This window comes from Psammomys obesus, unplaced genomic scaffold, assembly GCF_907164565.1.
Source record: "Psammomys obesus unplaced genomic scaffold, mPsaObe1.curated_primary_1811, whole genome shotgun sequence".
NCBI classification, from domain to species: Eukaryota; Metazoa; Chordata; class Mammalia; order Rodentia; family Muridae; genus Psammomys; species Psammomys obesus.
In genome coordinates, this window is record NW_026587759.1 from 1,926,314 (window position 1) to 1,952,358 (window position 26,045).

At 39.2% G+C, this 26,045-nt stretch overlaps 1 protein-coding gene across 1 annotated transcript in view; it reads left to right on the top strand.

Moving 5' to 3' along the window:
• The window catches only part of Mctp1 (multiple C2 and transmembrane domain containing 1), a 570,389-nt gene that overhangs the window by 358,423 nt on the left and 185,921 nt on the right, over positions 1-26,045 (top strand). The window contains exons 7-9 of the mRNA XM_055604040.1: positions 3,380-3,550; positions 6,110-6,240; positions 23,977-24,163. Of these exons, the coding sequence (XP_055460015.1) occupies positions 3,380-3,550; positions 6,110-6,240; positions 23,977-24,163 (489 nt within the window). The remainder of the gene's footprint in view (positions 1-3,379; positions 3,551-6,109; positions 6,241-23,976; positions 24,164-26,045) is intronic.

Sequence of the window (26,045 nt, forward strand, 5' to 3'; positions counted from 1 at the left end):
CAGCCAGTCATTAATTACATATATTGAAGGAAACCCATGGCTATGAAGGACCAACTGTGCCCAGTGGCATTTTTTTGCTAGTATTGACTGTCTGACCTTATATAACCGACTATCCTCCTCTACCTTGTACCATTATTAACTTTTTGTACTTCATAGCCAAAATTAAATTTGTATCTGTTTAATGACTATGCTGTTTACTCAAATTATGAACTTAACCCAGTTAGCTCTCTGGTGAATTATGTAGCTTCTTACATGAAATATGCCATTTTGAACAACAGTTATTGAAGATGAAAAAAATCGTTAAAAATTTCTGATGAGGATTTTGTCTTCCAGTTGTTTTGTTTGTTTGTTTGTTTGTTTTCTCCCACTTAGACAACTGGAAGACAAAATCCTCAACTGCCAAGTGCTTGCTTAGGAGCTGTGAGGATGCCCTAATCAAGCTTTCTAGTGGGGTGATTGGGTCTTCTGGGACCTTTACTCAGGTTTGGGTAATGCCAGCCATTTTAGATTGGTTCTGTTTATACCTTCCCACTGGTCTCAGGCAGAAAAACTTCATGTTGCCTTGTCTTCCCCCAGCTCTGCAGGTGGAACTTGTTATCCTTTTGAGATATTTTTATTTTGTGAGACTATTTGTAATAAAACAGCATATTTCTATAAAAATATCTGATCAATTTATTTTCAGAACCGTTTTATTCTTGTTAGCCCATTAAAGAGGTCATGTTATTTCCCACATTTTTAAACTATTTTTTGCAAAGTTTGTTCCTGCTCTCCCTCTGATTCCTGTGTTGCTTAGGAAATAGCCTCCTTGTAGAAATGCTAAGAAAGCATTTCTCCATTATGATGACATTTGGCAGATCCTCCATGGAAACCATGTTTTTCCCTCCTTATGTATTAATCTTCTCATGTGGGAAAAGGAAAAAGAGACAGGAAGGAGAATAACAGGCGTAGGTTTCGGGTATCCTATTGTGGAAGAAACCATCTCAGCATTGCTTGGTGGCAATGTGCGACCAAGATTGTGCACCTTATCCTTTGGGCTGTGAGCATAACTTCACCTGCTTCTAGTGAGTATGTAGAAGAAAGCATGCTTCAGTAGAGCGTCTGCTGTGGGCATGCGTGCACTCCATGTTCAGGCACGTGCTCTGAATTCACCCTATAGGAGACCCCCTACTGGAAAGTTACCTCTCTCACTTTGTATTCTTGTATTTAAATCATTCCTATCTTTAAGCATGTAAGATAGTGTCTATCCTAAACAGGATTTTTCGGAAAACATCAAGATTAAAACCTCGAAATCCAGGGTTCTAGTCTCACATCCAGTGTTTAGTAGTTCACACCCTGTGCCTACATTATACATCAGTAGACAGGAGCTGAGGCTTTGCTTTTCTACATAGTGTTTTAGTTGAAGCAGAATGCTACCATATACATAAGCACACTTCTAAAATTTGAGGCTCTGTATGAATTGGCAGCTCCTAACTCATGTTCTTTACTAACAAAATTGCCTTCTTACTTGCTGTAACATTTGCTTTCCTCCTTTACCAATCATACTTCTCAGCAAAGTTGTCATAGCCAAAGTTTAGAACTCCTGTAGGTGCTGCTGTTAGGCGGTCTCAACATCAGCTGTTTAATCAACCAGAATCTAGCCATAGGATAGCTCAGTGGTAGAGTTCTTGCCTACATGCATGAGGTCCCAGGTTCAATCCTCACCACTACCAAAAATAAGCAATTGACGTGCCAAAAGAACCTAAAACAAACATGAAAATCCTCAGTCCTTATTTGGTGCAATGTATTCTAAACAATTATTTTGAGAAATGTTTTGTTCAAATAAAATCCAATGTAGAAACCCAACTGTGGAACAGATGAAGGCAAGAATCCCTGTGACATAGGCAGCATTCTGTGGCGCTTGCATGCACTTTTCGAGACTTCGCTTGTCCTTCAGGACCCATTTAATACTGTTCTTAAGGCTCACAAGTGAGGTGTGTGCGTTGATGTTAATGAGACAGAGATAGCATCATGGCCCCAAATTTGCAGCTGAACAAGTATACAGCATTGTTTATGAAGATTTCCTTTGAATTAGTGCCGCCACCAGAACTGTGGTCTTTTGATGAACTTACTTTTTATTTTCCTGATAAAAGCACCTTGGAATACCTGACTTCTGATGATCGCATGTAAACTGGCCATGGCATTACCATGGTGTAGAAAAGCTCTGGGGTAAAAATGGGAGGAGAAGTGGAAAAGGCAGGCTGTAAGTTCAGGAAGCTGAGGTAGAAGGGATTCAGCATCTAATACAGCTAGCCTATAATTGGCATGTGAGAACTGAATTTCTTCTTGAAACGACTGTAACTGGGGTAAACACTTAACAACAGAAATGGTAATTCTCTAGCACCTCTTGATACTGAATCTAACAAAACAGGTTCACTGTTATGCTCTTTCTATAGATTGCTTTAAGTGCCATTCAGTTTTTCTTAAATCATGTGGATGTTTTAGTAAATTGGCTAGTTTAAAAATTTTTTATTTTTTTCACTGGCCTGAATATTGTGACTTAGATTTGAGCATATTAGAAATTACTAAAATGAGTGTTCCTATACCAGAATGAGGAAAAATTCAGAAGCATACCAATGTAGATCACATTTTAACTTAAAAATAATTGTAAATATTTGTGATGCAAGTTTAAAACAAAGGCAATGTTTCAGGTGAACACATTGTTTAGTTTTGTGTTCTGTGGTCCCTGAAATCATTCTCTAGGAGGCTGGAAAGATGGCTCAGTGGTTAAGAGCACATTGTCAGCTCTTCCAAAGGATCTGGGTTTAATTCCCAGCACCCACATGGCAGCTCACAATTGCCTGTAAATTGTAAATTGTAAATTCCAAGGGATCTGACACCTTCACACTAATGCACATAAAATAAAATTTAAACAAAATTATTCTTTAGAAAATCACTTATCCCTTAAGATAATAAGACAATTCTAAAATTCTCTAATTTACAACTAACCTTTCAGCTAAAAGTCATTTGCAAAATCCATTTTAATATAGAAAAATAACTCCTACAAGTTAAAACATTAAAAATTAAATAGAACAGTATAGCTGTGGTCTCATTGACTTTGGACACATTTGACAGGCATAGCTTTATCTCTTAATTTGAGGAGACTAGAAGTTGTAGTGCTTGAGCACTTTTCTAACATAAATACATCACAAGATGATAATTCCAAATCATGTTAATAATTTTATGATTAATGCATAATACCCCATAAATTATTGTTTTTCTTTTAACAACAATAGTTGACTAACTTTTGTTCCTTGAAAAATTATACCAGGAGAAAGAACAAGGCCACTGAGAGCTTTCAGTTTAAAACATGAGGAGCTAACTTACTTTTTCTTTGCCAAAGTTTCAGACCCAAAGTTTACGTCTATCAGACCAGCACAGGAAATCACATCTGTGGAGAGGAATCGTCAGCATCACCTTGATTGAGGGCCGAGACCTCAAAGCAATGGATTCCAATGGGTTGAGTGATCCCTACGTGAAGTTCCGGCTCGGCCATCAAAAGTACAAGAGCAAGGTAGGTCTCCATCCATTTGTGCTCCCGTCACTGTTGGGAAGGCTCTGACCGGCTGGCACCCAGGCTTTTGGAGATGGGAACGCTGGATGCCTTTTGAAATACGAACTTTGGAATATCGTATCCAGAAACAAAGCTGGCAGTCTGTGCACCAGCTTTGAGTGAGCCACTATGCTGTTTGGCCTCAGTGTCTTCATCTGCTACACAGGAACCAGCTCTCAGCACATTTTTGAGATTTAAGAGAGAGAGAAAAAAAAAAGCAATATCCCAGAAGAGCATAGCACACCCCTGCATAGACAGTACTGAGGGCATTGGCTGGTGACTGCTGCCAGCACTGATCCGTGCGTTATTTTGCCTGCAGTGAAAGTCTTTCAAATTACTCTGAATCATTTTATCCAATCTGGCTTTGAGAAGTTTTTAATTTTTTTTTTTTTGCATTTTATTTAATTGAATAGTAACTTTTAAATTTTGCATCATATTTGTATAAAATGTATTACAATTACAATTCACTTCTCTTCTTTCTTCCCTCCCACTCCTGCCAACCATTTTGTTCTTTCCAATTTGACCCTCTCCTATGATATGTTCATGATTAGAATGTCCATGCCACATCCAGAGCATTTAAAATGTATTTAGGAAACAAAGGGTCAAACCCCTGCGGTTGCTTTGAGTCATGCGCAATAGCACAGCTTTCTTAGTCTTTCTGTGTGTCAATTTTGCTTATTGCAGAAATAGAACTAGAAAATGCCTGCCTAAGCAAGTTATAGAAGAGATTAAATTAATGCACGTTAGACACATAAAGGGCTTACACTACCGCTGTGATTGTAAGTACCTAGTAAATGCTAAAAGCAGAGGGAAAAAGATCAGTGGCAGTGGTAATATTTGTGGAGTAACACTTTTATTCTTAGTAGATGTTATGCAGTAGCAGTAGCATGTTGTTTATACGGTAATGGTAATGCCAGAGACTTGCTGTCCACAGTTACATCTTGCTATGTCCAGTTACAACGGCTTTCGGTGCTTACAGCCACAGATCACTTGGGACGTGCACTCCCATCCACTCTGTGTTACAAAAGGTCACGTCCCATTTTGGTAAAAGTTGTTGGCCCTGTCGAGTCCCCCTCTACTGCAGCAGGTCTCCATCCACACTGAAGGTAATCAAAATACGACAGCCTGACTCAGCAACAGAAAGTGGGTACTGCTGCCAGCCTGGTTGCACCCTTGCAGAGGCCCACATGGGAGATTCGGACATAACTTTTAGCTGGAAGAAAGTTTTATGGGATAGACAATCCTAATATCAAACACTGAGAAGTTAGTCTGTTGATGAGCAGATTACAAAAAGATGGACTACATTCCAAAATGCCATAGGAGTTCATCTAAGCTGAAGAGGACATTTGAATTTTCCATCTAGTTTCATCTATATTTTTCACCAAGAGCTTAAGAATTTAAAACAGCTACTTTTTCTAAAAATAGGCATCTATGACCACTTCTGTCTCTTCTCAGGTAACACAATTTGCATGTTTTATAGTTCTGCTCTTTAGATATGAAATATGAACCCTACTATGGACATGTGTCTCTATTTGATCTTTCTGTCCATGATGAATTGCAGATTAATTTCAGATTATGAACTTTAAAGTTGTGGTTCATTTGCATTACCTTTGCATAGCACATACATCATTGCTTTCAAACTCTTCACCTCTAAGGATCTGTCTGTCATACATTAAAAAAAAAGAGAAAAGGCCACTACATATGATCTGCAAAAAAGAGAGAGAGAGAGAATGCCAAAAGAAACAAATGTGAGTATGGCCTAACCAAATGCTAAATGGAATTTTATAGCACTTTAATATTGGTAACTTTGTTGATTTACAGGGTTTCATCTCTGAATACTTGAAATCACAAAATTGCAGTCTAGACATCCTTGTTGTTTATGCAACACAAGGATCACACACAGGTTTCCCCGTGTGTGAAGGGAAATAGCACAGCCGTGCTGAGCAGTGAAGGCAAAGCGTGCTAACCCGCCCCGAGGCCACTTATGTATTCCTCCTGCCCCCACTTAGCTCACTCTCTGTTTCTCATGCACTTTATTTTTTTTTAATTTTTTTATTTTTATTTTATTTTTCTTTTTAGTTACATTTTGTTAACTCTGTGTCCCAGCTGTATCCCGCTCCCTCATTCCCTCTTCTCATGCACTTTAAACACAAGAGAGCAAGAGGGAAACAGGAACTCTGGGAATTTTCATCTTTCTTTATTACGAGATAACTGATTAGTGTTCTTCAGTCAGAAACTGTGACTGAATAAATGAGTTATTTCATGGACAGGCTATCTTTTCTTTGTATTTCATGCTTTGCATAGGCTGTAGAATACAGTCGGGGCTTACTCCTGATTTCTCTGGACATGACCATAAAAGTCTACTCATCGACAAAGATGCTACAAGTTCGCTGACTGGCATTATACACATTTGCCCCTTTGGTTGAACGAACTATTGCCTTTAACAAGATTTTCTACAGAGTGTCTCAAGCTGCTTCTTAAATCCTACTATTGATAATACAATAACTTTTGGCTTTCCAGATTATGCCGAAAACTTTGAATCCTCAGTGGAGGGAGCAATTTGATTTCCATCTCTATGAAGAAAGAGGAGGGATCATAGACATCACTGCCTGGGACAAAGATGCTGGGAAAAGGGATGATTTTATTGGAAGGTTTGTGAGACCTTAGATATGGCAAGTTTGTGTTGAAATAATATTTTCTGTAAATTTGGTTGTTGTCAACGATGTTTACCATTTTGAAAGAAGGAAACTTCCCGTTACAGCACAGCCTAAAACTGAAAAACATAGATTCAAAGAATGGCCAGTAGGTGGCAGCTTTGCCTAGTTGATGGACAGGCTATTCCAATTAGATACTCAGAGATTTTCTCCAGATGTCAGAATTACTGCGCACAAAAGTTATGGGAGTTGGAAAAGAGGAATTTCATCTGATATGGGACACTTATAGGAACAAAGAACACATTCACGGCTGGAAAATGACCTGCAGTAATGTCTGTTTTCACAAGGCACATTGTGACCGTAAAATGCATTATCTCCTACAACTCCCCACAAGAATCCTTGCAATCTCTTAGGAGTTCGTAAACCTGTAAAGAGTTCCAGAACTTTAGAAAAGGAAGAACACAGCTGAGGCAGAGCCATGTTAATCTGATAACACAACAAAATGCATTCCGAGGCTCGCATGACATTTCTCTACAAAGTCAAGGTTCCTTGGGTCGACTACTTGAATGATAGGAATTGTGTTCTGTTACAAAGCCTATGTTTATATTTTTTTGACAGTTACATATGTGCATTGTAGCAAAGTGTGTGGAAACTTGCCAGAGTGGAGAAAAGCAGGGTGTGCAGATGGGCTTGCCACTTCAAAGAATCTTTCTTCGCTGTTGTTCACAGGCATTCCAAGTCACTGAACTTACAATCCGAACAGAATTTATCCATTCCCAGAGTAAAGGGAACTTTAGTATAAAAGTGAAAACAGGAATCCGACCTATGATACTTGGCTCTTCATTTTGATTTAGATGGTTCTGACACACCTATTTAAGCAGTAGCTGTCACCATATGCTTGTAAAATAGAAGATGAGCTAAATTTCAGCTGACCATTCATACCTTACTTGTAAATAAAGTTGGGGACACAGCTGTGGTGTAATTCAGTCCTTTGAAAGCAGGGATCTGTGTTGCACTGTGCTCCTCAGGAAAAACACTGCCCTCAGAGCTTTCTGGGGTCCACTTGTAGTCTGCAGTGTCTCCCCCTAGCTTAAGGCAGCGTGTACCTGCAGTCTCAGAATCGCTTGACTGTGGCTGTGGATTTGATGTCATCTCTCCTTACCCTGTGATCTCATTCGGGGAGTTAGAATCCAGCTGCTCTGTGAACAGTCACTTCTTTTTCATAGTTTACAGCAACAATTTCTCTGGTTATCAGATAACAAAAGTGTAACCGCTCACTCAATACTTTATAGTCCAACTTTCTAGAAGGAAGAGGGCTGCACTCTAAAAACCCACTGGCTTCTGCTCTGGCTGCTGTCTACATGAAATTCTTCTTTTCCCTTTTCTGTTTTTATTTCATAATGACAAGCATCATTTGTGCACTTCTCCCTTTGGGGAGAATTTCCAACTTTGGATATTGCCAAATATTGCAGCCCATTTTATGACACTCCGAAGTTAGCCATCAGGCCCCCATCACCCAAGTCTGTTCTTCTTTCAGAGTTCTCCTCTGTTCTTTCCTAACACTAAAAATATCAGAGTCACCTTTTCCTTCTTTCTATCTTCTCACATTCATCAAACACAGCAGCAGACTGGTCTTTCATCAAGGCTATAGCCTGGATGAAACTAAGATCTCCCATGAGACTCACCTCTTTAAAAAAAATACATATTCTTCCAGCATCGAGCTGTAAGAGGAGCCTTCAACACACATAGACCTGCGGGAGCCCCTCATCAGCTCTGTCGCTGTAACTCCAGGTTGGCAACCGCCTGCTTTCATGAATAGCAGTAGGCTTTGCCATTTTTAAATCTCCTTTATTTGGGGTTCCTAATGTATCTTTCTTCCCATCCTCCTCAACCCCTTCTAGCACAAATGTGGAGTAGTATAGGTGGGTTTTGAGGGAGAACTATTTCCAGTTTTCTGAGAGAGTGCCAGATTGATTTCCAAAGTGGTTGTACAAGTTTACATTCCCACCAGCAATGGAGAAGGGGTTCCCCTTTCTCCACATCCCTGCTAGCATTTTTTTATCTAGCCATTCTGACCTGTGTGAGATAGAATCTCAGAGTCATTTTGATTTGCATTTCTGTGATGACTAATGAGCATTTCTTTCAGCATTTAAGACTCTTCTATAAATTCTCAGTTTAGCTCTGTACCCCATTTTTAACTGGATTATTTGATTTGTTAGTGTTTAATTTCTTAAGTTTTTTCCATATTTTGGATATCAGCCCTCTATCAGATGTAGGGTTGGTGAAGCTCTTTTCCCAATCTCTAGGCTGCCATCTTATTCTATTGACAGTGTTCTTTGACTTACAGTTTCATGAGGTCCCATTTCTTAATTGTTGATCTCAGAGCCTGTGCTGTTGGTGTTCTGATCAGAAAGTTGCCTCCTATGCCAATGAGTTCCAGACTTTACTCCACTTTGTCTTCTAATAGATTTAGAGTATCTGATTATTTGTCAAGGTCTTTGATCCACTTGGACTTGCGTTATGTGCAGGGTGATAAATATGAGTCTATTTGCATTTTTCTACATGCAGATATCCAGTTAGACCAGCACTATTTGTTGAAGATGCTTTATTTTTTCCATTGTATGGTTTTGTCTTCTTTGTCAAAAATCAAGGGTCCACAGAGTATGGGTTTATTTCTGACCTCATAAAGTATGTTTGCCAATGTTCCTTCTGTTTCTATTTTGTGGAATAGTTTGAGGAGTACTGGTATTATTTCTTCTTTGAGAGTTTGGTAGAATTCTGTTCTAGAACCATCTGGCCCAGGGCTCTTTTTCATTAGGAGGTTTTTTAATGAATGCTTCTATTTCCTTGGGGGTTATAGGTCTCTAAATTGTTAACTTGATCTTGATTTAACTTTGGTAAGTGGTATCTAACATAAAAATTATTCATTTCCTTCATATTTTCCAGTTTTGTGGTGTATAGGTTTTTGAAGTACAATCTAATGATTTTTGGATTTCCTCAGTGTCTGTTGTTATATGCCCCTTTTCATATTTGATTTTATTAATTTAGATATTCTCCCTCTGTCTTTTAGTTAGTTTGGTTAAGGGTTTATCTGTCTTGTTGATTTTTCTCAAAGAACCAGTTCTAAGTTTTGTTGATTCTTTGTACTTGTCTCTTTGTTTCTAGGTTATTGATTTCAGCCCTGGGTTTGATTATTTCCTACTGTCATACTCTTGGGTGTGTTTGCTTCCTTTTTTCTAGAGCTTCCAGGTGAGCTGTTAAATAGCTAGTAAGAGCTCTCTTCACTTTCTTTATGAAGGCACTTAGCGCTTTGAACTTTCCTCTTAGCACTGCTTACATTGTGTCTCATAAGTTTGGGTATGTTGTGCTTTTATTTTCATTCAGTTCTAGAAAGTCTTTAATTTCTTTCTTTATTTCCTTCCTGACCCCTTAGTTATTAATCAGAAAGTTGTTCAGTTTCCATGATGTTGTAGGCATTCTGTTGTTTCTATTGTTGTTGAAGTCTACTTTTAATCCATGGTGGTCTAATATAAAACAAAGTGTTATTTCAGTTTTCTTCTATTTGTTGAGATTTGTTTTGTGTCTGAATATGTGGTCAAATTTGGAGAAGGTTCCATGAAGTGCTGAGAAGAAGGTATAGACTTTTGTGTTTGGATGGAATGTTCTGTAGATGTTTGTCCAGCTGACTCATAATGTTGGTTTGTTTCATTATTTCTGTTTAGTTTCCATCTCAATGACCTGTCCGTTGGTGAGAAAGATGAAGCCTCATACTGTTGAGGTGGAGTTCGATGTGTGATTTAAGCTTTAATGTTTACAAATGTGGGTGCCCTTGTACTTGGGGCATAAGTGTTCAGAATTGAGACATCATCTTGGTTGATTTTTCCTTTGATGAGTATGAAGTGAACTTCCCCATCTCTTTTAATTAATTTTCATTGAAAGTCTATTTTATTAGAAATTACAATAGCTACTTCAGCTTGCTTCTTGTGTCTGTGTGCTTGAAAAACCTTTTTCCATCCCTTTGTTCTGTGGTAATGTCTATCGTTGTTGTTGAGGTTTGTTTCTTGTATGCAACAGAATGATGGGTCCTGTTTACTCTCCCATTCTGTTAGCCTGTGTTTTAGTTTTGTTGGGGAGTTGAAGCCATTGATGTTGAGAGATATTAAAGAGCAGTTGTTATTTCCTGTTATTTGGATGTTGGTGGTGGAAGAGTGTGTGTGTGTGTGTGTGTGTGTGTGTGTGTTATGTGTGCCTCCCCCCTTTTGGTTTTGCTGTTGTAGGATTATTTATTTCTGTTGTTTCCCTGGGTGTGATTAGCCTCCTGGTGTTGGAATTTTCCCTCTACCATCTTCTGTAGGGCCAGGTTTGTGAATAGGTATTGTTTAAATTTGCTTTTGTCATGAAATATCTTGTTTCTATGATGATTAAAAGTCTTTCATGGTATAGTAGTCGGGGCTGATATCTGTGGTCTCCTGTGTCTATAAGATATCTGCCCAAGCCCTTTTGGAGTTTACAGTAAGAAGTCAGGTGGAATTCTGAATTGTCTGCCCCTCTATGTGACTTGGCCTTTTTCCCTTACAGCTTTTAATATTCTTTCTTTGTTTTGTACATTTAGTGTTTTGATTATTATGTGACAAGAGAATTTTCTTTTCTAGTCCAATCTATTTGCTGTCCAAGTCTCTTGCATGTTTATAGGCCTCTCTTTCTTTAAGGTTGGGGAAATTTTCTTCTACGATTCTGCTGAAAACATTTTCTGGGCCTTGAAGCTTACAGTCGTCTCCTTCTTAGGTTTTGTCTTTTCATGTTGTTCCAGATTTCTTAAATGTTTTGTATCAGGAACTTTTTAGATTTAACATTTTCTTTGACTGATGTATCGATTTCTTTAATCATATCTTCTACACTTGAGATTCTGTCTTTCTTCTCTTGTATTTCGTTGGTGATGCTTTTTGTCTGTAGTTCCTGCTCTCTCCCCTAAGTTTTCCGTTACTAGGATTGCCTCAGATTGTGTTTTCTTAATTGCTTCTATTTCCATTTTTAGGTCATGTACAGTTTTATTCATTTCCTTCTCCCATTTTGTTGTATTTTTCTATATTTCTTTAAGGGATTTATTCAATTCTTTCACCTGTTTGATTGTATTTTCCTGCATTTTTTGAGGGATTTATTTTCTTCTTTTAAGGCCTCTATTATTTTCATAACCTCAGATTTGAGATCTTCAGTGCTTTAAGATTTAAGTGCTTCGGGTGTGATAGTATTCTCAGGGCTTGTTGCGGTGGGATAGCTGGGTCCTGGTGGTGTTGTATGGTCCTGGGTTTTGTTGTTTGTCTTCTTATGCTGACCTCTAGCCATCTGGTTGACTCTGGTACTTGCAGGCCTGGTGGTATCTGATGGTAGTAGGTCTCTGGGGTTGTAGGTAGAGCTTGTGGTGTCAGAAGGCTGCAGTCCTCTGTTTTTCCCACTGCTCCCTGATCTGTGCTGGTCTCTTAGGCCACAGATTAGGATGGGTTTGGGGAAATGGTGTAGGCTCAGGAACTTGAGTTTTTATTTTTTCAAATGTACAATCATTTGAACCTGTTCTTGCCTCTATTTTGGCAGCTAGGCATCTCCACCCTTACCATTTCTAACATAAATCACTTAAGTTCTACGGTTTGAAATCTGTTTGCTAAGTTCTCTACTAAGGGGCTCCTAAAAGGCTGCCTTGGCTAATTTTACCTTTAGGATCTTTGAGCCATAACTAGGTTAACAGTCAGACATTTCCTGGAAGTCTGTCAAAAGTATCATAACTGGATGAGACAGGACAGGGTTGTTGGGCTGGCCCAAACTCTGCCTCCTGACCACCTCCTCGTGGGTTTTTTCCTTTCTTACCTGACTTGCCTGTGTCTTCTCTGTTTTTGTTGTTGTTGTTAGCTGGTTTGTTAAGGCTCAGAGTTGTAGCGACCACTGCAACTTCACAAAGATGTGGGTTATAAAAAACATTAAAAACTCTATTTAATATTTTTGTATGCATATTATGTGACATGTGTTTTTCTTTATGCATCTGCCATAGCACACACATCAAGTTTGGAAGACAACATTGTGGAATCTCTTCTTTCCTTCCAGCTTTACATGTGTTTCAGGGATTGAACTCAGATCCCCAGGTGTATAGCAAGTACCTTTACTCATTGAACCATCTCTCCAGTTCCAAGAGGAAAAAGTAAAATATAAATAATCTAATTTAACTGCTCTATTCAAAACCTATCATTTGTTTCCCATGAATGGTCTGGGTGGAAGCAATCGTTGCTATGAATGATGTGGTCCCCATACCTCTGTACTGAAATGCTGCCATTCTTCCTCCTCTACCCTCCAGTCATAATGGACACTACACTGTTCCCAAAACACACCAGAAGTTTTCCTATCTGTGAAACCCTTTCTTTAAGTCACCTGCCTGCCTTGCTTTTGCACTTTCTTAAGTCTGATAAAACCCTATTTCCTTAGTGTTCCCTTTCTACTAATCTGCTGATATTTTTTAGACCTAGCCAACATTTGGCATACTGTGTGTCTTCCATCTTCTATTTGATCATCCACTTCACTGCACCAGAATGCAAATTCCACAACAAGAGAGATATTTCAATGTCTGTTTACTGTAGCATCCTCAGAAAGTATGTGGCACATATGCTCAACAAATATTTTTTAATTTGAATACAAGCACTTCAAGCTTCATTTAATGCTGGAAATTATGATTATTAATTATTTAAATAAATATGATCTGATACCCACTGTTGATATATTTACAATATGACCATGACTTGATGGGAGACACAAACTTCAAGTAAAATTGTGGAAAGATGTATAACTATTAAACAAAAGGAAAATATAATGAGTTAGAATATAAAAGTGTCTGAATAGTGCTTATACTTAAAATGACTAATATATTTAGAAGAAAAAAGTCTATATAATTACCAAAATTCTTTCACTACAACAAATTAATTTACATATAAAGTTGTACATATTTTTAGGGCATCATGTGGTGATTCGAGGTATATATAATGTAATGTTTAAGTTAAAATAAATATATCTAAATCCTCATGCACACACATTAGGGCTAATGGAAACATTCATTGTTCTTTTGTGTAGCATCATAAATGTAGACACATAAATAGTGTTACCTAATACTACTGTACCACAGCATGCCAGAACTTCTAGCCTCTATCAGCTGCATCTTATACTGACCAGTGAGGCTCTCCCCATCCCTCCATTCCTCTGTTTCCCCAAGCCTCTTGAACCTCAGTGAGATTGTGGCACTAATTCCTTTTTCATATGTGGATTATTTCACTCAGTATAACGACCTCCTGTTTTACCTGTGCAGCCATAAATAATAGATTTCATGCTTCTTGACCTTTGGGAAAGTTGTGGAATTAAAAATATTATTTCATTGTTTCATGAAGAAACAATATTCTAATGTAAATATGTATTATATTTTCTTTACCCATCAATTGATGGATACTTGTTGTGTCTAGTTCATGGATGCTGTATCAAACACTGCATTAAACATGACAGTAAAGAGTCTCAAGTATTTATTAATTTTTTTCAATAGTTTTTATGGGTTAAGTTCTTCTGTTAAAGTCTTTACTCTGTTTTGTGTTGGTTTGTACATTGGGGGAAAATCATGGTCTGGTTTCTGCATGTGGGTATCCAGTTTTACTAAGACAATCCCTTAAAGAGTCTGCCTATGTTCTGCTCTCAATATCTGGTGTGTTTGCTGTACATCCTTGGTTGTGGATTCTTTCCTTTACCTCTAGGCTCTCAATTCTGGTCCATTTGTCTAAGCGTCTTCATTAGCTCTATAGTATATTTGGAAGTCAGGTAGGACAATGTGTTTTGACTATTTGTTTGCTTAATAATGCTCTTTGTAAAATATTGTTCATACCCTGATAGAAGCTACAGTGCATCTGGAGATCATTTGAGTAGCATGGACATTTTAACATATGGATTATTCTAATCCATGCACATACCTTTCCATGCTTTTATTCTAAATTGGTTCAATTTATTCTCAAGTATTTCACTTTTATATCTATTGTAAATTGGATTGTTTTCTTTATATTTTTCCAGTAATTATTGATGGATAGCAATATTATCAATATTTATCTATTGATTTTGGAACCTATTGATGTTTTTTAAATGTTTTCTTGCTCTAATAGTTCTTTTGGGGCTTTGGAGCTTTGGGGCATTCTAGAAATAAGATCACTCATATACAAATAGTGGCAGTTTGCCTCCATTTCTTCCTTTTGGCTAATTGTTCTGGCTGAGACATTCAGTACTGTGGTCGAATAAAACCTTGAAAGTTAGCATTTACAGATTCTACAGAGATATCTCCTAGTATAACCCCATTCTCCTTGACATCAAGTATAAACTAGTTGTTGGCTAGCATACAGTATCTAACTTTGTGGCTTCTTCTATTCCCATTGTGTTCACAATTTCATCATGATGATGTATGGGAGTTTACATAATTTGTTCAGTTTTCATAAAAGTACATTAAGAAAGAACGGAGGTTAGCACTGACAGTGATGACTGTTTTTGCACTTGTAAGCCATTGTTACATATAGCTCAACATGAGGCTATAGAAGGAACATGAGTATCATGCTAGTTCTGCATATATGAAGAACAAAGCCAAGATTTGTTAAGAGGCTGCTCAGTGATTATGCTCATGGAGTGACTGACCTAGGTACACTTACCACAGTTTGTATTCAGCATGTCTTCTGAAAGCCTTTTACTCCTCAGTAAAACAGTAAGTAGTCAGTAAACCAATTTAGATGATGTTCATCGTAATGCAAGTTTGAACAAATCTTACCTGTTGTTGAATGACAGATATCAAGTGAAGGTGAAATAATGTTAATCTATAGGTCATTATTTAACTTTCTGATTACCTGCATTTTGGCAGGGAAGACAAACATCCACCTCTATAGTATTCAGCTAATAAATCCTTGTGACTGTTAAACTTTCCGGCAGAGCAATAATCTGAACAAATCGGTTGCTGACAGCTGAAGTAAATTGCCAAGAATGAGGGCTGTTAGAGAGCAAGTGAACATACAAAATAAGTAAATCCTATAGCATGCAAGTTTTTTTTTCGGTTGGAGATCTGTAATCCAATATGGCAAGATTTATGGTATTATTTATTAGTGTGAAAATGCCTATCATCTTTGAAGTGGCATTGATTTGGGGATATATGTACTTTAGGTTAGCAAATTATTAGTCATGTCATTCATTGTGTGTCATCAGAACCTTTGTGTCAGTACTTCAGCACAGCAAAGTGTACCAGTGTAACCTTGAGTAGAAAGTGTAAGAAAAGTTTTACTAAATGATATGTGATTTTTAAAAAAACTTATTCTAAGTTGGCAAATTCTATGCAAAGAACTCAAATTATATAGCATGAAGTATATAGCATGAAACAACTCTCTAATTTTGGAAAGGGAGGATGGAACATGAGTTAAGCACAGGTGTTAAGGGAGGAAAACAGCCTTTGACCTTGAATCTCAACTGATCAGTGCATGTGCATATCAAGGCACCATGATTCCAATTTGGGTATTTATTTGTAACATCAAAATTAGAATGACCCTTGCTTCCTACATAAACAAGCCAAGTAAAACCACACTGCATTATCAACAGGCAACACGAAGAGGGTGAGACAGAAAATTTAAACTAATGAATTCTTTTATTAAGTTATTATATTTTTCACTGATTTCCTAACTGCAGATTTATGTAATGGGATATTTCCTTAGCATGATGGATAGAATTTAAACTCATTTTAATCTTTTGTTCATGACTTATTATTTCTTCTGAAAGTTTTGCATTTGTGTTCATTTCAATATTTCCTAAGTAATGGGCAAAGTTTCCAGTATCATTTCTGGGTACCACAACATGTAGATCAGTGGTTTTACTTGAAGATCATGAGTAGGGAATGTTACAAGTTTACAGAAGTATACTCTGATAGAAAAATCTCCCCAACACAACTGAAACATTGTGACTTCGGACAACAGAAACTCAGCCATGTTATTTCACACTTAATGTCTGAGGTGGACATAACCTTCTGGATAGTCATGAACTTTGGAAACAAATCAGTGGTTCCCTGCTGGATCCTTTCCATTACAAACATTCCAAAGAAGTCTGAGCTACACTGACTCATAATATAAGAATCTGTAACATTTTACGGATTGTTGATTATAGTAATATAAAGTGGTTCTCATATATTAGGACATTTTTTAAAACTTAATATAACTTACTGTAAATTTGGTTTTCAAAAAAGTATGAAAAACTGTTGTTGTTTTTCAAATACCTCTTCCCAAAGGAAATCTTAGAGATTTGTCTTCCTTTTAAAAAGGTTCATTTTAAAATAGCATGCTAATCAAGATGGCTTCAAAATATCTAGCTAGAGCTTCAAGTATAAGTTACACTTTGAAATTCATTATTAAAGAAAATGGATATAAATCTCTGTTGCAAATGTTCTGCTTGATAAGTTGCGTTGTTTTGGCTGAATTTCTGATAGGGCTGATTATACCTCCCATGATTTCTGACTCATATTGTGTCTGACACAGATCATGAGTGGGAGTGGAAGTGTCATCACTCCAGATTTTTATCTTAGATGTTCTCCTGGACGTGTTCAATTAGCATTAGTTTCAACCTACAGTTATTTAACAAGGGTATTTTTAAGCCACTTGTGCATTTTGTGAAGATTGGCTTAGTTAAAACTAGATTATATAATTCTTGAATCCAGTTGCTAGGGCCTGTAAGAAGTGGAGTTCGGTGTGAACAAGCCTCACTGTAGACTAATTGGTGCTACACATTTGGTGTGCAGTCTGCCAGGTCAGTGTGTTTACCCACTCTCAGGGAAGTCTGAGCTCTTATTTTTTAGTGAAAAAATGACTTTAAAAGCTCCAACATCTACTTCTTGTACCCCTGAGAGTCATTCCAACACAGCAGGGGTGCTAATCACAGGGCTGTTTTGTCTGCGAAGACACTGTCATCAGTTCCAGGGCGGCAGAGGCAAGGCATGGAGAGGAAGATTCAACAGGGACCCAGCCTCCTCCTACAGTCCTCAGGGACTTGTGATTCAGTTAACATGAGTCAGCTTTCTCCCACGTGGCTAAACGATCCAAATGTATATATGTTATATAGTCAAGTTGTGATATACAAGTTAGAAAACATGACTGGAGCTCCTTCATCTATGAACCTCAATTTTCTCACTCTTGGAAAGCAGCAATAGCCCTCTGAAATCTCCTTCAGTGTTAATTCTAGTTTGGCTATTACATTAACTGACTGACTGGTTAATGGGTGGGTTGGTTTTGGGTACAGATAGTTCAAAGTTCAAAAAAAAGTGAAGATGATAGTGTAACTTTTCAAACTATCTTTAATTTTGTGTTCTTACTGTAGCTAAGAGAAAGCATTTTCCCTTGAATTTCTGCCTGATAAGTAAGTCAAGTGAGCCGGGTGTAACAATACTCACCTTTAACCCCAGCAGTCACAGGAAGGCAAAAACAGGTAGATCTCTGTGAGTCTGAGCCATCCCGGTCTATCTGACAGGCTCCAAGCTACCCAGAGCTACATACAGAGACCCTGTCTCAAAAAAATAAATAAATAAATATAAAGCACAAAGAGCTTAAGTGATTTGCTTAGTATCATAATATAAATGAGATTTTAGTTCAGCAGTTCTGAACCCTTGAGCATGTATGCATGTACCTTGCTCATAGCAACACCAAATGGGTGGTATTCCGTGTTCTAAAGATAAAGATATGAAAACCTAGGTTTAAAATGGGAACCCCTAGAAAACTAACGGCATCTGACATATGGACACCAAGCAGTGAGTCAACAAATCGGTGAGTGAGATGAGTGGTAGAAATAAGTCAGGGGGGAAGGGAGGGAGAGAGAGAGAGGAGGAGGAAAGGAAGGAAGGTTGGAAGGAAGGAAGCCAATCCACTTTCTACGTTAAAGGTATAGAAGTGTATAATGCCCACATTAGGCATCAATTTTGTCCCTGCTGTGAAGAAGCATTGCACAGGGGAATCTTTGGCTTCTCTGAAGCTCCATTTCTTTGTAGAAAGTTTAATGCTTACAAAGTACTAACTGGACTCGAGGTCCTACAAAAAACAAGATATTTTCTCTAGCCTTCAGATGTTTCAGGAAGGACATCTGAAAGATATCTCAATAAGAGCTAGTAAAAGTTAGTCAATAAGGATAGGTAGAGTATCATCTCAGGCAAGAAAGATCCAGACATATAGAACCTGGTGAAAAATACAGGCAGCCTGGACGACATGATATGTCATGAGGATGCCACACACAAGCTGGTGATAAGCACCGGTGACAAGCTGGTGACGTGGCTTGGTGAGAGCACTGCTGGATTGCTGAGGGTATTTCTTGGAGGAAGGAAGCAAGAGGAGGAATATAGCCATACTTTTAATATCAGTAATTGGGATGTGTGTAAACTGTGTCAGTGCATTTCACCTTAGCCTGGGTTCTCTAGAAATAAACTCCAAGGCAACAGTTTGGTGCTACTGATTTACTAGGAGGTATATTCCCAGAAAGTAGGGTACCAGATGGAGAATAGGAAGAAGCAGTGGGAAACAATACAACACTATGTTACTGAGCTGTTCACTGTTTTCTGTGTATCAGGGACAGACTGCCCAGCAGAGATGTGTACATGGCAGTTTGCAGTCAAGAAATAGAGGGCCATATTTCGGAATAGCCTATCAGAAGGAAGGAGGTGTCTTCTGCCTCCTGATTCACTGATCCAAGGACCTGCCACCGGAGACCAACCTCTTCATTGTTTCATGGGGCTCCATTGGCAGGTTTGGGGAGCATTAGCTCTGCGCAAAGACCATTTGACTTTGCCTTCAAATGCAGAAATGGCCTTAGGAGCCAGAATGTCCGGGTTCATGGAAGCTAGGCCTAGATGTAAGGTGGCAGCCCCGGAGAAGACCCAGTGCATTTGGGCATGTGGAAGGCTTCAACCTTCCTAGAAGGTTGAGGAAGGATAGGTAGGAGAACTCGGTTTGTGGTGTGAAGGTCAGCCCTTTGGGGACACAAAATCAAAGCAGCACCGTGGTCAAAGCGAGTGGCTGAGGCCCCCAGAGATCAAGGCTCCTGGACTATTTACGGGATAAATTAGAGATATTTTAAACATGTTTTTTAAAGCCTATGTATAGATCCCTGCTAGAAAAAAAATAAAGAGAGAGAGTGCATTATCTTCAAGCCAAAGAGAAGAGACCACAGCCCCTTCTTTGCTGCCCCTCCATGCTGACACTGGAGGCCAGCCTGATACTCCTCGCAATACGTACGAACCCAGATTACATAGATTCTTTTCTTACCATTCCAGGGTCTTTTGCTCTGTTTTTGTCTTGTAAGATGGCTAAGGAAAAATATTCCATTACTGATAAAATAGACTTGTTCTTTTAGGTTTTAGCTTGTCGAATTGCAAAGAAAGAAAGACACAATCGTCAACATGGATAGAGTGATCACAAATCGTGAGAATAGGGACTCTGAAAATTCAGAGTTCATCCAGTTCAATTAGCTCAGAACTGCTGATGAGAAAAGTGAAATTCAAGAGGGAAAGTTGTCTTGGAAAAGGTCATACAACTAATTAGTGGGAAACAGAGGGTTGGAGCTAAGGAAATGTGACTCTGGACTCTTCGTTGCTGTCAAAGTATTTTTAGAGTCCATGAATTTACATTAGTGCTTTTATAAAAATAATTTTGCATTTTCATTTTTATAATAATTTCTTATACTTGGGTGCCCTGGATAATCACTCACTTCCGTAGTTTACCTATGATAAAGCCTTCCTTTGTGAGGAACATATCGGTACAGGGGAGCCAGATACAGACGCTTCATCCCACACCAATTAGGACTGCATTCACAGGGCATTAGTCCATGCCACAAGGGTTCTGTCTCTGTACATATTTGTTCAGAAACTGAAATGGAATGGAAAATTCTTTTCTACATGCCATCCCAGCAGTCATTTGATTTGATACTCAGCAATGAAGCTGTGATGCAAACTTTATCTTCAAGTTAACAACACTGTTTAGCTAAGTTGTAGCAAAATTGACATTTAAAGCAGCATCGTATTCCTGGACAGAATTTTAAATAACTAAAAAGTCTGAGTAACCACAGTGATCACCTGGCAAGCACTGAACACTCCATGTCCAGAATTTTGTTGTTCTCTATGTTAAAAGCAGACCCCTCAAAATGCTGAAACAATGCACATGGGAAACTTAACGCTTCCTACAAGCATATTCAATATTGAAGTTTTAGTTGATGAAGAAAAAACATAATATTTTGATAAATTTATCTTGTTTACCTTTTGCTAGCATCATGGCTTTTACATTTTAATCTGTGAAATGTTCTGTCTTATAAAAACATAGGTTGCTTTCCTCATTTATACGTGGCTTGGAACATTGAAATAAAACAATAGAATCCTATACTTGGAAACGGAGATGTTTCCTATATCCAAAATGTCTGGCCATCTCTGAGAAACACTGCTAACTGCATGCTTTCCTCCAACAATGGAGATGTTCTGTGACAAAATGAAAATGATTAGATCATTAGATCATTTCAGAAGCCCAGTTAACTGGTTCTAGCTCTGATCATAACTCTGTGTGTCCATTTTAAGTCATGGAACCTCCATGCTCCGTAGTCTTTCACTTGCAGGACTCACAAATCCCTAATGCCTATTGAAACAGGTAGAGTAAGTGAAATAGGCCAGGTGCTACTTTTTTCAATTTATTTATTTAGTTATTCACTTTACGTCTGGATTGAAGCCCCCTCCCTCCTTTCCTCCCAGTTCCTCCCCTCACTTCCTCTTCCCGCATTCCCCCTCCCCTCAAAAAAGGGGAATCCTCCCCAAACACACGCACACTAACCACCCCAGTTCATCAAGTCACATCAGGACTAACTAAGCACTTCCTCCTTACAGTATCCTGGCAAGTCAGCCCCACCAAGGGGAAGTGGTTGAAAAGCATGTGACAGAGACCATATCAGAGACAGTCCCTGCTCCCCACAAGAAAGACCAAGATGCACATTGAGTACATATGTATAGGGGGCATAGATCGAGTTCATGCATGGTTCTTGGTTGGTGCTTCAGTCTCTGTAAGGCCCCCCCGGGCCCAGATTAGCTGTTGGTCTTCTTGTGGAGCTCCTGTCTCTTCTGGATCCTTCTATCCTTCCAACCACTCTTCCACAAGGCTCCCTACCCTCTGCCCAATGTTTGGCTGTGTGTCTCTACATCTGTTTCAATCCACTGCTCAGCAGAACCTCTCAGAGGACAGTTATGCTTCGCTGCTGTTTGCAAGCATAGTAGAATGTTGTTAACAGTGTCAAGGGTTGATGCTCTCCTATCCGGTGGGTCTCAGGTTGGTCCAGGCATTGGTTGGACATTCCTTCAAGCTCTGCTCTATCTTTACCCCTGCATATCTTAGACCGGGTAAATTTTGGGTTAAAGTTTTTGTGGGTGGGTTGGGTTTCCCCTCCCTCCACTAGTAGTATTGTCTGGTTAGAGAGGGTCCTCTTCAGTCTCCATGACCCCCGCTACTAAGGGTCTCAACTAGAATCACCTCCATACCCTCCCAGGACCCTACCCTGTTGTAGGTCTTCAGCTTGTCACAGCGATGACCCTGCCCATGCTTTCTCTTCTCTCTGCAAGCCATCTCTCCTCCCACCCACCTTCTCCTCACATCTGGAACAAGTAGAGTAAGCAAACTAGGCCAGCTGCTTTCTAACAAACAGATTTGGTAACATTCACTAATTCGGGGAATATTTGTCCTGTATTCAAAATTATTGTATTTAAAATCCAACTTTTGTTTGGCACAACACACACACCCATGCGTGCACAGGCACACACGTATGCATACACAACACATACATACTACACACAAAAAAAATAAATATGCATGTGTCTGATTCCATCTGAAACCTGTCAGTTTGCAGTTTCTAGAGAAGATCCTTAAGAGCACTTTCCCAACTCTGAAGCATTGCCCTGAGAAGACACCAAAAGAAAGGAAGCATAATCATCTACAGCTCCTGTGCACGGCTGTGAGCGTGAAGGAAACTGTGCAAGAGGCTTGTGTATTCCAGCCCGTTTCTATGGATGGCAATGTGGCCCCTCTACAAGACAAAGGGAAGGAAGGGCCTGGGAGGTACATGGTTAGAATGGGGGTGAGAGAAACAAAGTGAATGAAAGGCCCATCACCGTTCCCGCTGTACCCAGCCAACGTTCTGTCTGGGTTGCATTGCCATTCAGTTACCTAGTGGGCCACTCCTGATCCAAGCCAGAGAGTTAGCCACCCTCAGGAGGGCACTGTGGGCCAGGCACTGTGCCCAGTGCTGGAGAGAGCTCTAAAATCACTTTCCCGTTTCTCCTCTCCTCAGAGATTGCTTTTGAGTGATTGTTCTTCGCTGATGTGTTTTAGCTTTCAGGGTGTTATTGAAAACTTCATTCTAATTACAAGTAGAATGTCAGATAAAGCATTTGGTATGTTTTGGGCTTTTATTTATTTATTTATTTATTTATTTATTTATTTATTTATTTACCATTAAAGGGAATTAGTGACATTACTTTGAATTGAATGTTGTATTAATCAATGAGGTTTCTGGTACCTGTTCTTGAATTTGGTAGGTGTATTCCAGAATTGTTACAAACTAATTTCTAACTCTCATAAGAATAGCATTTAGCACATACTTTGGGTCTAATCATCATCGTTAATGCTGTACACGAAAGTAAAAGCAAATGTCAGGCTTTGATTCATGTTTAAAATCTCTTAAGAGAGACATCTTTGAAAAACTTTAAATGCTGTTGTTATTATTATACTATTATTTCAAAACAGTTTAAAAACAAAACAATAAATGATAGCCGAGGAATGAAAAGAAATACGAACGCTTCCTCTTCCTGATAGGTCCCATCTTACTTATGATACATTGAGGACATTTGCTTTGGAATTGGATACTTCCTAACTTTCTCTTCATTTTTGGTATGGGTACATGAGTGGATGTTGAAGGACAGTTGGTGGGAGCTGGTCCCTCCTTCCCCTGTGTGGGTCCCAGAGTTGGAACTCACCTGGCCAAGCTTAGCAGTCAGCATCTTCACCAGCCTCCTGTTTGAAATGTTTTCTCTTTCTCCCTACCACCTTCCCCAGTCCCTCATGTTATTAGCCCTATAGTCACTGTATTATCTGCTTTCTCAACATCGATTGACATTTTTATGAAAAGAAAGCAGGGTTCTTTAACTCTGAGAGTGGTGCATGTGGCGTGTCTTGCCACACGATGCGCCCTTGGGAGGACACATTTGGATTTAGTGAATGTACTGCAAATACGATTTTCAAAATGTAAAACTTCGCCTCTCCACAGTAAATGTTCTATTTGCTATTCACTGACATTTATGAATTGGGAGAAGGGATCACCCATAATGGCAACAGTGGCATAGAAAGTCAGGCTTTTGGTAGTTTGCTTCAGCGTGCATTGGTCTGAGTAATTCTGCCAATTCGTGAATACAGTATCAGAGGATATAATAATTCAACTTCACCTAATTTTTTTTATTTATCAGGACATAAGCAATTAAAAGCTCTGTGGTAGCCAGGCCTGAATTTTGTGAAGAAAGTCAGTTGATATTTTTCCGCTGGCTCAGATGGTATTTCTATTGCTCTATTTATCTCAGGGCTTCAACAAACGCATGTCTGTTTGATGTGGTGAAAACTTCACTTGCTAATTCAGAACATTTGTTTCTAGGTGCCAGGTTGACCTGTCGTGCCTCAGTAGGGAGCAGACGCACAAGCTGGAGCTGCAGCTGGAAGAGGGTGAGGGCCACCTGGTTCTGCTTGTCACTCTGACAGCCTCGGCCACAGTCAGTATTTCTGACCTCTCTGTCAACTCCCTGGAGGACCAGAAGGAGCGGGAAGAGATATTAAAGAGATACGTACGTATGCAGTGATCTTCCCTCCAGATCCATGTGTGACTAGATGAGGTTGTAAACAGGGTACCCAGACTGACAGGTGGATTCCGGAGGAGGTGTTTGGGGGCAGGGCAGGAACATGCAGACGCCATGCAGCCCTGCAGGAGCCAGGATTTGCAATGCCTGTTGATGTCTACCGCTGGTCATCTCCAGAATCCATTTCAGAGCACACTCTGGATTCTAAGGTTCTACTTCGTGGTTTTTACCATGTCAAAACCTTCCCATAAAGGAAACTCAAATGTATACATCCTTTTAGTATTAATCATTGCCTCTGTGGAATTGCAAGAAACACTTGTCTTCCAAACCTAAAATGCGGTTGTTGGCATCTGAGAGGGTTGGAAACTGGAGAGTAGCTACAGAGTGATAGTTACTTCTCAGTGCTCCCAACAGCCTAACTTCATTGCCTCAGTTCAGAGAAGTCGCTGGGAAATGCAAAGGAAAGGAAGCCTCCGCCCTCCTGACAGAGTGGGGAATGTGAGGGTGGGCTAGAGGGCCAGGAAATAGTCACCCTTCTCAAATGTTATCTCCTTCCAAGAGTCAACCCAGTAACTTTCAGGGTGCATTTTCTACCATGTAGTTGTGTTGAATCAACAGAGAGGGGAGCTCTTGCTCCACCACTGTCTCTCAGAGGTGGCTTGGAAAAGTGAGTGCCTTGGTACCCATGAAGCTGGAGAGAGCTTTCCCACTTAAAATCACAGAGCTTGTATTGTACAGTGCTGCCAGGTGTTTAGAGGACTGCTCCCCTAGACACTCAGCCACGAAACCAAGCTCCGACTAACAAAGGATGGCTTTTAAAATATTCCTGTTTGCTGACTGACATCCTTTCAATAACGGAATTTAATAAAGATGTACCTTATCAGGCCGTGCAGATAGCATGAAGTGCCGCTACTAATGCTCTACAATGTTCTTCAAACAGATTAGCAGGGTGTGCGCCTCAGCAAATTTATTCTGGCTATCTCCACCCAATCAGCTGTCTGCTAATGCTTGTACAACTCACCCACCAATAGCGTTATCATAAACAGTTTAATAGAGGTGACTTAGCAAGGCTAAATAGTGTATATATTTAAACCACCTAGGAGCCGAAGTTATTGTGCAGTATCATCTAATATATAATTGCAATTATGAAAATTATTTCACATTTTGGTACTCCGCTAAAATACATTCTCTGGTTACTGGAAATGAGCCTTCTGAATTAAAACTACCATAAAGGAATTAATTGGTATATTAACATAAAAGTTCCTGTGGGCATTGGCACTCGGCAGTTATTGGATCAGTATTTTGATATTATCCCGTGTATGAAGACGATACTGCCATCTACATAATTAGACGTAATCTACCTATTATTGATTGATTTTTGTTGGTGGTGAATAGGTTTCCTTTTATCAGCTGTCTCCATTCAGAATGTGAATACTTTGTTTTCCATCTTTTCCAAAATACTACTTATTTCAATGAAATGTAAGATGTTTGGCATCGCAGCTAATTCTCAGGTTACATTCTGCCCAGATGCATTAAAAAGTAAATCATGTTTAACAAAGCTTCCTGTAACCCCAGATTTCAGGCACAGGTCTGCCTCTCCCTCTGGAGACACGCCTGCCGAGAAGCGGTAATGCAGAAGAGCGCATGCGTTACATTAGCGCTCGCTCGCTCGCTCGCTCGCTCGCTCACGGCACTACAGGGACAAAGAGCAATGTCCTGGCGGCTTTACAGTATTTCATACTTTATGTATTATGAAATGAATGGATTTTGTATGATGTCTAAAATATTCCTTGTTTTAATGAAACATATAGGAGATCACTTGTTCATCAAATTTTTTGTGTGTTTTTCTTTAAAAATGCATACGGTGTGT